Source organism: Vespula pensylvanica, chromosome 15 (assembly GCF_014466175.1).
Source record: "Vespula pensylvanica isolate Volc-1 chromosome 15, ASM1446617v1, whole genome shotgun sequence".
In the NCBI taxonomy this organism is placed as follows: domain Eukaryota; kingdom Metazoa; phylum Arthropoda; class Insecta; order Hymenoptera; family Vespidae; genus Vespula; species Vespula pensylvanica.
The window spans coordinates 867,055-879,679 of NC_057699.1; the positions used below are offsets into that span (position 1 = coordinate 867,055).

General features: G+C 34.7%; 1 protein-coding gene across 1 annotated transcript in view; it reads right to left on the reverse strand.

The window, feature by feature from the left end:
• The window catches only part of LOC122634494, a 127,108-nt gene extending 114,730 nt beyond the window's left edge, over positions 1–12,378 (reverse strand). The window contains exon 1 of the mRNA XM_043823484.1: positions 11,721–12,378. Coding sequence (XP_043679419.1) covers positions 11,721–11,775 — 55 coding nt within the window. The 5' untranslated portion in view covers positions 11,776–12,378. The remainder of the gene's footprint in view (positions 1–11,720) is intronic.
• Between the last annotated feature and the right edge of the window lie 247 nt (positions 12,379–12,625).

Here is a 12,625-nt window from a genome sequence, read left to right on the forward strand (position 1 = left end):
GAGAGAGAGAGAGAGAGAGAGAGAGAGAGAGAGAGAGAGAGAGAGAGCACTTCGAGAAAGGATCGATCGATTCCTCGCAACTCGTACCGATTCGATCATAACTTTTTTAGTTCGCCCTTAGTTGACGCCCATACGATGGATTTGGCGTACTTTACTTTTTCTTCCTTACTTGGTGTGCCTTTTCATCGAGAAATTTGTTGACTTTTTCTTCTCCTTCTCTCTCTCTCTCTCTCTCTCTCTCTCTCTCTCTCTCTCTCTCTCTCTCTCTCTCTCTCTCTCTCTCTCTCTTTCTCTTTCTGTATGCCGTGTTATATTTTATTTTTATTTTTATTCTCCTTCTGCTATCTTGTAATTTTTTCTATATCCTTTTTATGCCCGAAGTTGATGAAACTCATGGAAAGTAAATGACATTTCTCTCTATCTTTCTCTCTCTCTCTCTCTCGCTCTCTCGCTCTGTCTGTCTATCTATCTATCTCTCGCTCAAACATTTTCGAAAATGTAAAGTAATCCGACATCCGGATCGAAGGAATTCGTGTCGTTTCGACAGCTTTGATGTCGACGACGCATCGACATCTGTTAGATTTCGAGCGTGAAGAACGTTCTCCTTTTATCGTTTCTCTGTTACCAACGAGAGAGGGAGAAAACCAGTCTCAAACTTTCATCTTATTTAAGTCGTTATAATTGCTAGCAGATTATGCACTCGCGTGAGCAGTCTCGAGAAGGGGGATCTGTTTTCGAGGTGTGAGTATGACAAAGAGGGAACGTGTAAATGAACGTTAAAGGGTAACGCCTTATGTAATTACGAGAAAATCCTCAAAGCTCCGCGAAGAACCTCGAAAATAAACGGATTTATGGTAGGTAGAAATAAATGTCAGAATACTTAACAACATTTTACAGATAGGATAAGTTCTTTCGGAAGGGAAATTCTAACGATTATATTTTTCTTTAATATCGAATAATAAGACAAATATTTATTGATTATTATTTATATATGGGCTGATACGAGCATCTTGTTATCATTCTAGATAAAAATATAAATCGAAATTACAAAATAATTTTTCTTTTCCTGTTTTCTTTTTTTTTTTTTTTCATACGCTTTATTTTGGAGAAAAAAAAACTACTTTCAGAAATCAAATTGTAAACCAACAGTTATTTATCAACGGCATAACTCGTCAAAGTTCATTATAAATGTATCATCAAAATTATTAGAAAATGTAAAAAAAGAACTTCTTGATCGATATGTAGTAGTACATGTTTTATCTTATTCATCATTCCTGATTAAGAAAACCGAAGAAGATTTAATCTATTAAAAAGAAAAAGGGGAAAACATGGACCATAATAATATAATTTCCTGTAGAAATAAAAAGATTCATTATCTCAAAAAACGAAACGTCTTATAAAGAAAATTAAATTCTACACTTTCGATGTAACTATCCATTGTTTTCTCACAGTTAATTTCAAGATCTCATTAAGAACAACAAATTACAAGAAACAACAACGAAACAAGATAAACATTAAAGAAACTTAAAGAAAAATGTGGTACAATAAACCATTGTGAAAAATGATCGTATCATCTCGCATTGCACTTAATTACATGTGTACGTACACAATTGATTATATACATTCAGTTGATCAAAATGAAACATCGATTAGTAGAGATACCTCTGTTATCCATAGATACGTACATACATAAACATATACTTACGTACGTACGTATGTACGTACATTCATACATATATACATACACTATAGTCATGAAGGGAACGTAGACCCGTATTCGGCCGGTGTTTAACGCGAGAGACGTTGTTGAACAAACAACGAACGGTAATCAGACATCGTCGTTCCAAATTCACGCCTGCTCCTTAAGGCGTTAACCGCACCTAAGGGAATCGAGCTCCTTTGTCGGAGCGCAAAGGGCGTGGTGTCTAATTGAAAGGAGATTAATTAAGGCCCGTCGTACACGGTAAGAAAAGCTTAGCTGTGCTAACGACAACTCGAGCGTATCCACCATTCTCCTACATTTTCCTCCCATGGGGATCCACGCTCGAATTATGGGGTAAAGGAACGGTGAGAAAACACCGGCGCGTTCCGTTGACAGCATTACACAATTTTGTCATACTCTATGGCCGTACTTTCGCGCCTCGTACACGTTCTATCTCGAGCGTGAAGTTGAAAGCTGAAGGTGGAGAAAGAAGAAACGTGAAGAAAAACGATTCTTCTTCAGTGACTTGTAAAGAGGGAACGACGAGAAAAGGAAAGACGCGCGGAATTTTGATAACGTTAGGACCATGAACGTGCCTTACCGCGAGAATCGCGACTTTCCTCTCCTCGTAGTTATTCCGTAAGAAGAAGAGGAAGAAGAAAAAATAAGAAAAAAGAGAGAGAAAGGAAAAAATATAGAAAAAAAAAAAAAAGTAAAAGAGATCTGCAAGCACGCGCTCGCTTCGTGGTCGGAATCCGTTCCGACACGACTACTCGGAGCCGTCTGAAATTTAACCGCCCTCACCAAAGTCCGCCTGGATCCTAACGAGAAAACGCACGTGCGCTCGACGTTCCTACCAAGCTGAGATAGGGATAATGAAAAAAAAAGAGAGAGAGGGGAGAGAGAGAGAGAGAGAGAGAGAGAGAGAAAAGAGGGCTATCGAGCTAAGTATACCCTCCGGTCTACGTGAAAAATCCTTTAAGCGTTTCTTACGTAAGCCGCTGAACTCGTTTCACGTTAACCGCAAAATGCGTTTTAAGAATAGTAGTAATAGTTGATCGTCCATGATAATTGGCTAATCATATTTGTAACTTGGTTTTAACTCTTGGTTTAAACTATCAACGCTTAAAGCGTCTTTATTTTTATTATATTTATTAAATTTTTTTACGAGTACTTGAAAACAAGAAAACAAAACAAGATAATTCATGAATTTATTATTTTTCATTTGTTTAATTTTGTTTAATTATGATAATAGCTATCGATTAACATTATTCTGATAATTATGATTTCGATAATTGTAAATAAAAAAGAAATCAATAATCCTACATTTTGATGAATTCTGGTTTCTAACGTTAAACGTCATCATTGTGCTATCAAAATTTTGTTTTAATATTATTAAAACATGTAATATTTGTTGTGATTATATCAGTGATAACGTTATCATAAAACAGATCAATCCTCTCAGGTACTTTGTTATAAACGTTATAAATAGAATCAACTCGTGGCGATAGTTTTCTCTCGTTATTTCATTTTTACCCTCGACAAAATCAATTATTACTTCGTATATAAGTCGGTGATTATAAAACTGGTCAGAGTTATTTGAGATATTACAAAATACGTTTTATCGCATACTGTTCTTAACATATTTTAATTATACAAAACAAACTATATTTCAAGAATAAATATACAACACATAAATCTTTTCACAGTTCGTCAATATAAACGAACAATAAAATAATTTTTGAATAATTCAACAAATCCAAATGTCAAAATATCTCTGAACGAAATATACACTACTTTTATAAACACCGTTTTAGATACTAAAACGAAGATTAGATATTCGTAAATTTCACGTTATTTAATTTTTCTTTAAACGCAAAGAAATATTACTTCACAGAAGATTATCATTTTATCATTTATCTAATCTAAAGAATACGCAATTTTCTTTTTTTTATATACCTATATCCATTGTTCTCTTGATATTTATATCACGATATTAAATAACTTCTTTCGTGTATCTCATACTCGACTAATCTCGTTTGTTCTATAAGTAATAAAATCTGTATTAAACAAGGACGGAGAGTTGAAATATTAATACGAGGTTTAGGGGTTGAATCTCGGTAACTAAAAGTGGTAAGCTTCCTCCTCGCTCGGCTGTGCACCAACTCAGCCTGTACAACAATGAAATTCTTCTTCCTTCCTTCCTACCTTCTCTCTCATCGTTATCAATTATGAGAACGATAACAATCACATAAATCCACTTAGTCGAGCCACGACGTTTCAACGTAGCGCACTCGTACACGTCCGATCGTTTATTATCGCATTCGCACTACTCGCTTGGCCATGTATATTATTAAACCATCTTCGCCAGCTCGAACCACGTATGTACACCTCCATCTTCTTTGCGTTTACAGACGTCTCTAAAATTACACTGGCGAGCGTCTTTCTCTTCCCTCCTATTTTTCTTTTTTTTTCTCTCTTTTGTTTCACCTTCATCATCATCATCTTTTTCTTCTTCTTCTTCTTCTTTTTCGTTCTCCTCCTCTTCTTCTTCTCCCTTACATCTTCTCTCTTTCGGATCCACTTAACCGTGAACGTCAGGAACGAACGTATACGTTTCCCTTTCAAGTACCACTAGAGGAAGAAGCGAACTCGACAAAGGGAAAAATAAAAAGTATCAAATCGATCGATAACGAACGAAAAAAATAAAGGAAGAGAATATTGTATGATTATTGAGAAAACATAATAAAATAATAAATAACAAAACAAATGTACATCAATGAAAGAAAGAAAGAAAAAAAAAGAAAAATAATTTCATTGGTCGTTTATATACAGAATATAATATTGCTATATTTGTTATATTTCAAACGAACCAATAATCACATGTTTTTTTTTATTTAATTCAATCAATTTATAGAGAAACATTTTATTAAGTTATTTTCATTTGATACGACAGAATCTAAGTACGTCATTGTAAACGCACCACGAATGCGTTCACAAAGGACTACTGCAATGAGGACGGTGCACTTGACTTCTTCGTATATTTTCTTTTTTTTTTTTAGTCGTGAATACTTTTCATAGAGATAACGAACAGCATACACACACACACACACACACACATATATATACACACTTATATTATGTACAGAGGTATTCGAGGTATCTCCATGGAATAAAAACGCTTTAACGACTTTACAAATGCGTTCCGACTATGTAATCCATAAGCCTTGATTAAAACCACGATAATTAAAGAGTGCGCTATTTAACGTATTTATGTATCCGAATGAAATATGTATACAGAATCGGAGATTAAAGATCATTACATATTGAACTATAGATCAAGTAATTATATTTAGACTGATGGAATAATACATACTAGAATTACAAAAATATTACACAAGCTATATTTAAACTATATATTAAAAAAAAAAACAAAAAAAAACAAAATGTGAATATGAATTATAAACCAATAAATTTAAAAATAAAAAATAAAAAGAAAAGAAAAGAAACAAAAACAGAACTCGGAGAAAAATACAAATGTAATAATGATTCAATTAAAATAATCGAATGGCTAATTTAATTTAAAATATAAAAATAAAGAGGAATAACAAATTTTTTAATGTACCAATAATAATATTAATAATAATAATATTAATAATAATAATAATAATAATAATAATAATAATAATAATAATAGTAATAATAATAATAATAATGTATGTGGTATGTAAAATATTTTATAAATATAATGAAATAAAAATATAAGCTAAATTGAATTAAAAAAAGGGAATCAAAAAACAAATAAAAAATATTAAAACTAAATTAATGCGAGATCAATGATTTTATAAAATTGATGCCACAAATTTTACACACACACACATTCGTTCGTGTGCGTATGAATGTATGAAAAAAAAAAAAAAAAAAAATTTCTTTGAAAAGTACTTTGATTCGTTGTTCGAACGAGGTTAAATTGTCGCATACGTCACCTTATGTAACGTTTCGATCGAGAAGTCTCAATTGTCTTTTTTCTTGGTCTCTTAAAAAGAGATAAAAGAAGGTTGAAACGTTTACCTGGCACGAGCTAGCGGCACATCAAGAAAAGAAGACGAAGAAGAAAAAAAGCAGAAGAAGAAGAAGAAGAAGAAGAAGAAGAAGAAGAAGAAGAAGAAGAAAAAGACAGACTCGCGTGCACCACATTTTTCGTTTCCCCCAAAGAGCCTTGACTTTCTTCCTTTTCTACATTTTCCTTCTCCTCTCTACCTCTCTCTTTCTTTCTCTTACTCTATCTTTTTCTTCCTAAACGTCGACGTTCTTCCCGTGGGAATAACGACGAAAATTGACAAAAGTCTTTTTCTGTGTACGATTTACGTGCGTCGTGGCTCCTTTTTGCCGTCTCGCGTCGTCGTCGTTGTCGCCTTCTTCGCGTTGTAACGCGGACCACCAAGAAGACGCGCATTTACGTCGCAATGGAAATCCGAGAAAGCTGAACCCTAGGGTTCATTCAAAGTCACCAACTCTACTTCTCTCTCTTTCTTTCTCGCTCTCTTTTTCCCCTCTTCTTTTGATAACCGTCCAAAGAGAAAGAAAAATGAAAAAGATGAGGGGAAAAAGAAGAAGGATAAAGTACGGAAAAAAGAGAGAGAGAAAGAAAGCAGGAAGAAAAAAAAAGAAAAAGAAATAGAGAGAGAGAGAGAGAGAGAAATAATGAGAAAGAAAGAAGTATACCAAGCGTGAGGAACGCGTTCGTCGGATCCCACGAGAATTTCGTTGGCCGATGTCAGATGAAATTACAACATCTTTCCTTCCGTAACGTTTTCTCTTACCCGAAGAGAATTTTTGGTCAACTCTAAATAAAAAAAAAAAAGAAAGGAAGAAAGAAAGAAAAAGGATAGAAAAGAATAGAGAAAGAAGAAAAGGAAGGAAGGAAGGAAGGAAGGAAGGAAGGAAGGAAGGAAGGAAGAAAAAGAACTCAAAAACGCGTGTCATATTCCATAGTTAGTAGTCTCTTTTCAAAGTTTCCCCGCGCAAATTGTTCGCCGTTTGTCAGTCAACGAGGATGCTCCGCGTTAACGTCAACGTTCTCTACTGGTTTCCCAAGCAAACCGACCGCCCTCGACCCTACTCGCAAAGGACCAATTTCTCAGCGAGAGAGAAAGCTCCGACGAAATTTTAAGGTGCTTCCCCCTTTATAACTCTCTCAGGATTTAATGAGATCGCTCGACGTGCATGATGCTTATATCATCTTACGACGTCTACCAATGATAACGATTAGATAGATATATATGTATGTATATATATATATAGATACATATATACACATATCTTCTTGTTATATATGTACATATATAACAAGAAGAACATTAAGCGAACAAATAATTACGTCGCCTAATGGAAATTAAAAGTTATCAAGGAAGGCTTTTAGATTTTTACGAAACGAGTATAAAATCGTGGATAAAGTGAATCCCGGAATACCGGGAGGGATTAAATAGAAAAAAAAAAGAAAGAAAAAAGAAAAAATAAATAAAAGGGAAGAAGAAATAAAAGAAAAAAGGAAAAAAAAGAACAAGTAGAAGAAAAAAAGTCTACTCGTTAAAAGCATCTAAGAGACTATTAAATTCATTCCTTTTCTTTTAAGATTCGATATACTCATTTTATAATTCTTCCCTTGTAGAACGTTTCACACAATATACTTTTTATAATACTTATCTGTACGATGCATATGATTATATACAATAAAAGAGTACGGTTAATGACTCAATAAGAATTCTTTTTATGAGAAATAAGAATTCTTTTTACGAGGAAAAACCCCGTTTATCTTCTCTATGTTTTTAGTAGATCTCATTCGATAATCTATGAAAAATGTGCTCATTGAACATTGAAAAATGGCGTTATAAATGTTGAATTGGCCGTAACAAAAAGTAATGTCGATGCTATCTAACGATGCTTCTTCCCGTTTATTCGGTTCGACGATAAAGAATCGATCAAGGGTGAAACGGGAAGAAAATGGAAGGCGTGTCTTCGTAAATTAATATAACGATACATAGAAAGCCTGGTTTTCTTGGAAAAGATTTTCTCGTACACGCGTAATATTCAACATCGTCGTTATCATCCTCGTTCTCGTTCACGCTCTCGTCATCGTCATCGTCATCACTTACCGCCATCGTTCGAACCCCAAGCGGAGAAATAGAGAAAAGTTTTTGGTAAATATCCAACGAGCATGCTCTACGACGATAGAATATCCTTGGACTTCTTTTTTCCAACGGGTATTTAAAAGGAAGTTTATAGAACAGCATCCTTATACCAACACCGAGGATTACGAACTTCATTACAGTACGCGTTTTAAAAATAAACAGCGTTTTTAAACTTTCCTACGCCGTTGAAATAAGGAGCTTATTACCGCAACAAAGAGCATAAATCGTGCCGACATTCGGTATGTGTACGAAAGAATAATAATAATAATAATAATAAACAAGAAAATAATAAAAAGATTTAGTATTTATATTAAATTATATAATAATATAATATAATATATATAATATATATAATAATATATATTTAATAATAACAAAAAAATAGGAAAAAAGAGAAAAGGGAAAAATGGAGAGGTTGGATAAGGAAAAAAAAAAACGTTTAGTAGTAAAAGCTCCATGCAATATCATTTTGTTTATCTCTAATATTTCTCTTTTCGTGAAAAAGACAGAAAGAGATTAAAGTTACTTTTTACTGTCGATGGGAATACTATGCTCAAAAAAAAAGAAAAAAATAACAAAAAATAAATAGAAAAGAAAAGAAAAGAAAAGAAAAGAAAAGAAAAGAAAAATCGATTTACTCGTTCGAGCATTTGAGAATAGATAAATTTCCAAATCCAGCAAAATTCGTAAACTTGTGTGACGAATCGAGTAACAGAGTAGTCGTAACATCAAGCTTAACATCTTGGATAGTTTCTTCGAGAAGGAATGCGACCAGAAATAGTAACCGAGAGAAGATCGAAAAGTCGCATGGAGTCACTAAGAATTTCGAATAATCGAGGAAGCTTTAGATATTTTAGAACAAGTCAAACTAAATTCTACGTTAATTGAAATTTCGAAGGAAACGAGAGATCTTAATTGTGAACGAGAAACGAACGAACGAACGAACGAACGAACGAACGAATTGAAACGAAGAAAGAAACAAATCGGACGAACAAAATTCTTGTAAAAGATCTTCCAAAGAAAAGTTATCACAGTTGAGATGATTAGTCCTAAGTATGAAACGCTCGCGTATATCACGACAGGGTGAAGTAATCATCGGAGGTTGGTATTTCTCGGAAGAGATCCCTTCGAGGATTAATAACGCCTTATCCGGTCGAGCACGAAATTAATGTCCGAGCTTGAAGATAGTAACGCCGAAGATGGGAAAGGTGTTGGTACGTGTCGAACCACCGTTCCACCGATAAGGATCTCTCCTACTCGGTTCGCACGTAATTTCTTAATCACTCGATGATATTGAATATTCAACGAATTAATCTTCGGAGAAACGATGCGATAATTAGCCTCGAATTTCAATTAAAATCGATTTCCCGTCTTTATTTCTTTTATCGATATCTCTTTCATTTCTTATAATATAGTATAAAATATATAGTATTTTGAGAGAGAGAGAGAGACTGAGATGGATAGTACCGTTGGTAGGAATGACGTAAAGTCGTGGAGAAATTAATGCGGTTAGCTACAAAGCCAGCCAGGCGTGAAAGCATTGCCGGACGCCTCGAAGTATTTCGGCCAGAAGTAACGACTTGATGCCGAAAGCTTTCGAGTGCTTTGGTCAGGAGAAGGCTAAGTCGTACCGTAAAGTTTGTATGAGAGAGAGAGGAAGAGAGAGAAAGAGGGGGAGAGAGAGATAGAGAAAGAGGAGAGCGATAGAGAGAGGGAAAGAGAAGGAATGGTAGCGTTGAAGCTTGGGCCCGTTAATGCACCGTAAATCGTACTCTCTCTCTCTATCTGTCTCTCTCTCTCATTGCCCCCATCCACCTTCGTTCAACCACTGTAACCCGAACGAAGAGACAGCGTGACCTCTAACCTCCCTCTTTGTGGCTTAATCTTACGTTTCAAGATGTGCTTCGAAGCTGATAATGAAAGATGAATATGTGTACACATCTGGATGAATCGGAGACCATTATGAGATAAGTAGAATGGGTTTGCGTCAAAATTTACACGATTATTATTCTTTTGTTATTTGAGATAAAGAAACATTTCTATAGCACTATCAGAACGTTAATTTATCTTAATAGGTGATATTCTAGATGTTCTCTTTTCTTGGAATATCTTTTTTATCGATATTACATCCTTAATAACGTTATAACTTTTATAAGATCCTTTTATAAAGTTAAAGTGTTATTTTCTTTTGTAAAATGTTTGAAACGAAATGAATAAATTATGCGTTATTGAAAATACTTTCATTAGAATTTATCTTTAAGAAAATGGAGTAATATTCTTATCTAGATAGATTCAGGTCATTGTCAGGGTTGATGAAAATGGGGAACGATAATCTCAGTCTTTTACACTTTCTATATAATAAATTTCTATTATCTGTCTATTATCGTTCGATATATTTTAATTATCAAAAATTCGATCGACGGTATAATAATTCATCCCGTAATAATAACTGAAAAGTTTTCTCTTAAAAGAGAGAGAGAGAGAGAGAGAGAGAGAGAGAGAGAGAGAGAGAGAGAGAACATCAGTTACGACGTAAGTATTACATCTCTTTATCTGTTCTGTCTCTCTCTTTCGTTATGGGCGTAACACGTCGGAAACATTTTATTTGCAAAGTCTCGGTATTACGTACATATGTATGTACATAGTTTAAGTTCCTCACGAACGCGCGTTCTCGTTTCCTCGTCGAAAAACATCATCGTCGTGTGGAACGTCGACGAGACGCAATTTTCTCCGAGGATCACCACTTTGTTGGAATACTTTGTTTTTTCAAGTACCGCATGTCGAGAAGGAAAGAGCGAAAAGCTGAATGAAAGGAAGAGAAAAAAAATGCGAAACTCAAAAAAAAAAGAGATAAACGTAACAAAAAAAAAAAAAAAAGAAGAAGAAGAGGAAGAAGAGGAAGAAGAAAAAAAAAAGAAAGAATATATAACGTACATAAAATGTACTCCTCTCTCTACTAAACAATGTAACGAAAAAGAGCGTCGAGTTGGTAGGAAACGCGAGCGAACAAAGAAATACTTTTTCCTTCGGGCGTTTTCTTCCTGGCGATGATAATTAGGCGACTCATGCTATGCTACTTTGCTTTAAAACGAAAGCAAAAGGTAAGGCGAGAAAATCAAAAAGACGAAGGATCACGAGAGAGGTAAATAAAAGAAAAGAAGTGGAAATGCAAGGCATTAGGTAGATACATACATATATGTATCTTGCTTAGAAATCTCTGAGATTTTCGTAGTTTCATAGAAATCGGTGACCGTAATACGTCTCTGAAGATGTCGACTGATAAATACTGAACTTTTCTATCTCGGTATTTCACATCACGAACCGAACGTTCCAAATATTCACAGGTCGTTCGAAATTTACACAATATTTTCTAATACATTAAGAGAACAAGTGGAGAACAGATATCGTTGAATGAAGAAGAAACAACACTTTTAACAACGACGAATTTCTCACGTTACTTGTCACAGTTTTTCTCATAGTCATCGACGGGAAGGAGTGTTCGATCCTTCCTCGGAAGGACGTTAGTAAAGAAAAAGTGTATGAAGAATAAAAAAGAGAAGAAGAGGAGAAGGAGACGTAAGAAAGATAGAGAGAAAGAGAGAAAGAGAGAGAGCGTAACACGACTTGGCGAGTTGCCGATAGGAAGCAAGAAAAGGCCGGGAACAAGAAGAAACAGCATGTTCGATGGACGATCTCGTAGTCCTCCTCGTGTTCTTGGCGACCACCAACGGCGACGTGACGAAACGAACGAGTTAAGAATAAAAAAAAAAAAAAAACGACGAAGAAAAAAAAAGAAAAAAAAAGGAAAAGTAAAAGAACTCACTCACCTGCAACGAGGATAAAGACGAGAGTTGCTTCTAGCCACAGGTGTCGAGGAGCCATTCCAAAATTTGCCAGAAATCTTGTCCTTCTTTTATATTCTTTGAAAAAAACTTGGCGCACTTTTCTTCTCACCCACCTCTTTCTCTTTCTCTCTCTCTCTCTCTCTCTCTCTCTCTTCTTTCTTTCTGTCGATTTTTTTCTTCGCGTGTCAATCGTGACACAAACACCACTTATTTTCTCTGTTAAATCCAAAGAGAAATATATACGTATACGTATACGTATGTATATATAATGAGAAACACACAAAGCACGAGTTCCTCTCTTATCCTTTTAAAGCAGTACACGAAGAAAATGAACTTAGGTATCTCCCGCGTGTTCTTTCTGCACGATGCCACGAGCCAACTGTCAAAGTTTCCTCTTTCTCTTTCGTTCCACGGTATGAATGACACCTCCCTCTCACTGTAAGAGGAGAATCGGACACGCAAGGCGCCTGACCGCCGCGACTGACGGCGGCTATTCGAATTGTATTCCTCCCTTATTGTTAACACTTATTCTTCTATTCCTTATCTCGAATCGTTCGTACAAGCAATGAAAATCTTTCCCTTGTGTCCTTTCCTCTCCTTCCTTTTCCCACGTGTTACTTTTTCTCTGAATAAACTTTCCTCCCTTTTTTACCTCTCTCTTGTTCTTCTTTCTTCCTCCTCACAGTTGTAAAAACAAATAAGAATAAGAATACTACACTACTACTACTAACGATAATGATAATAATAATAATAATAATAATAATAATAATAATAATACTAATAATGATAGTAGTAGTAACAATAATAATAATAACAACAACAACAACAACAACAATAACAATAATAATGTAAGGCCCAAAGAGACCCTTTCTCTCACTAAAATATCG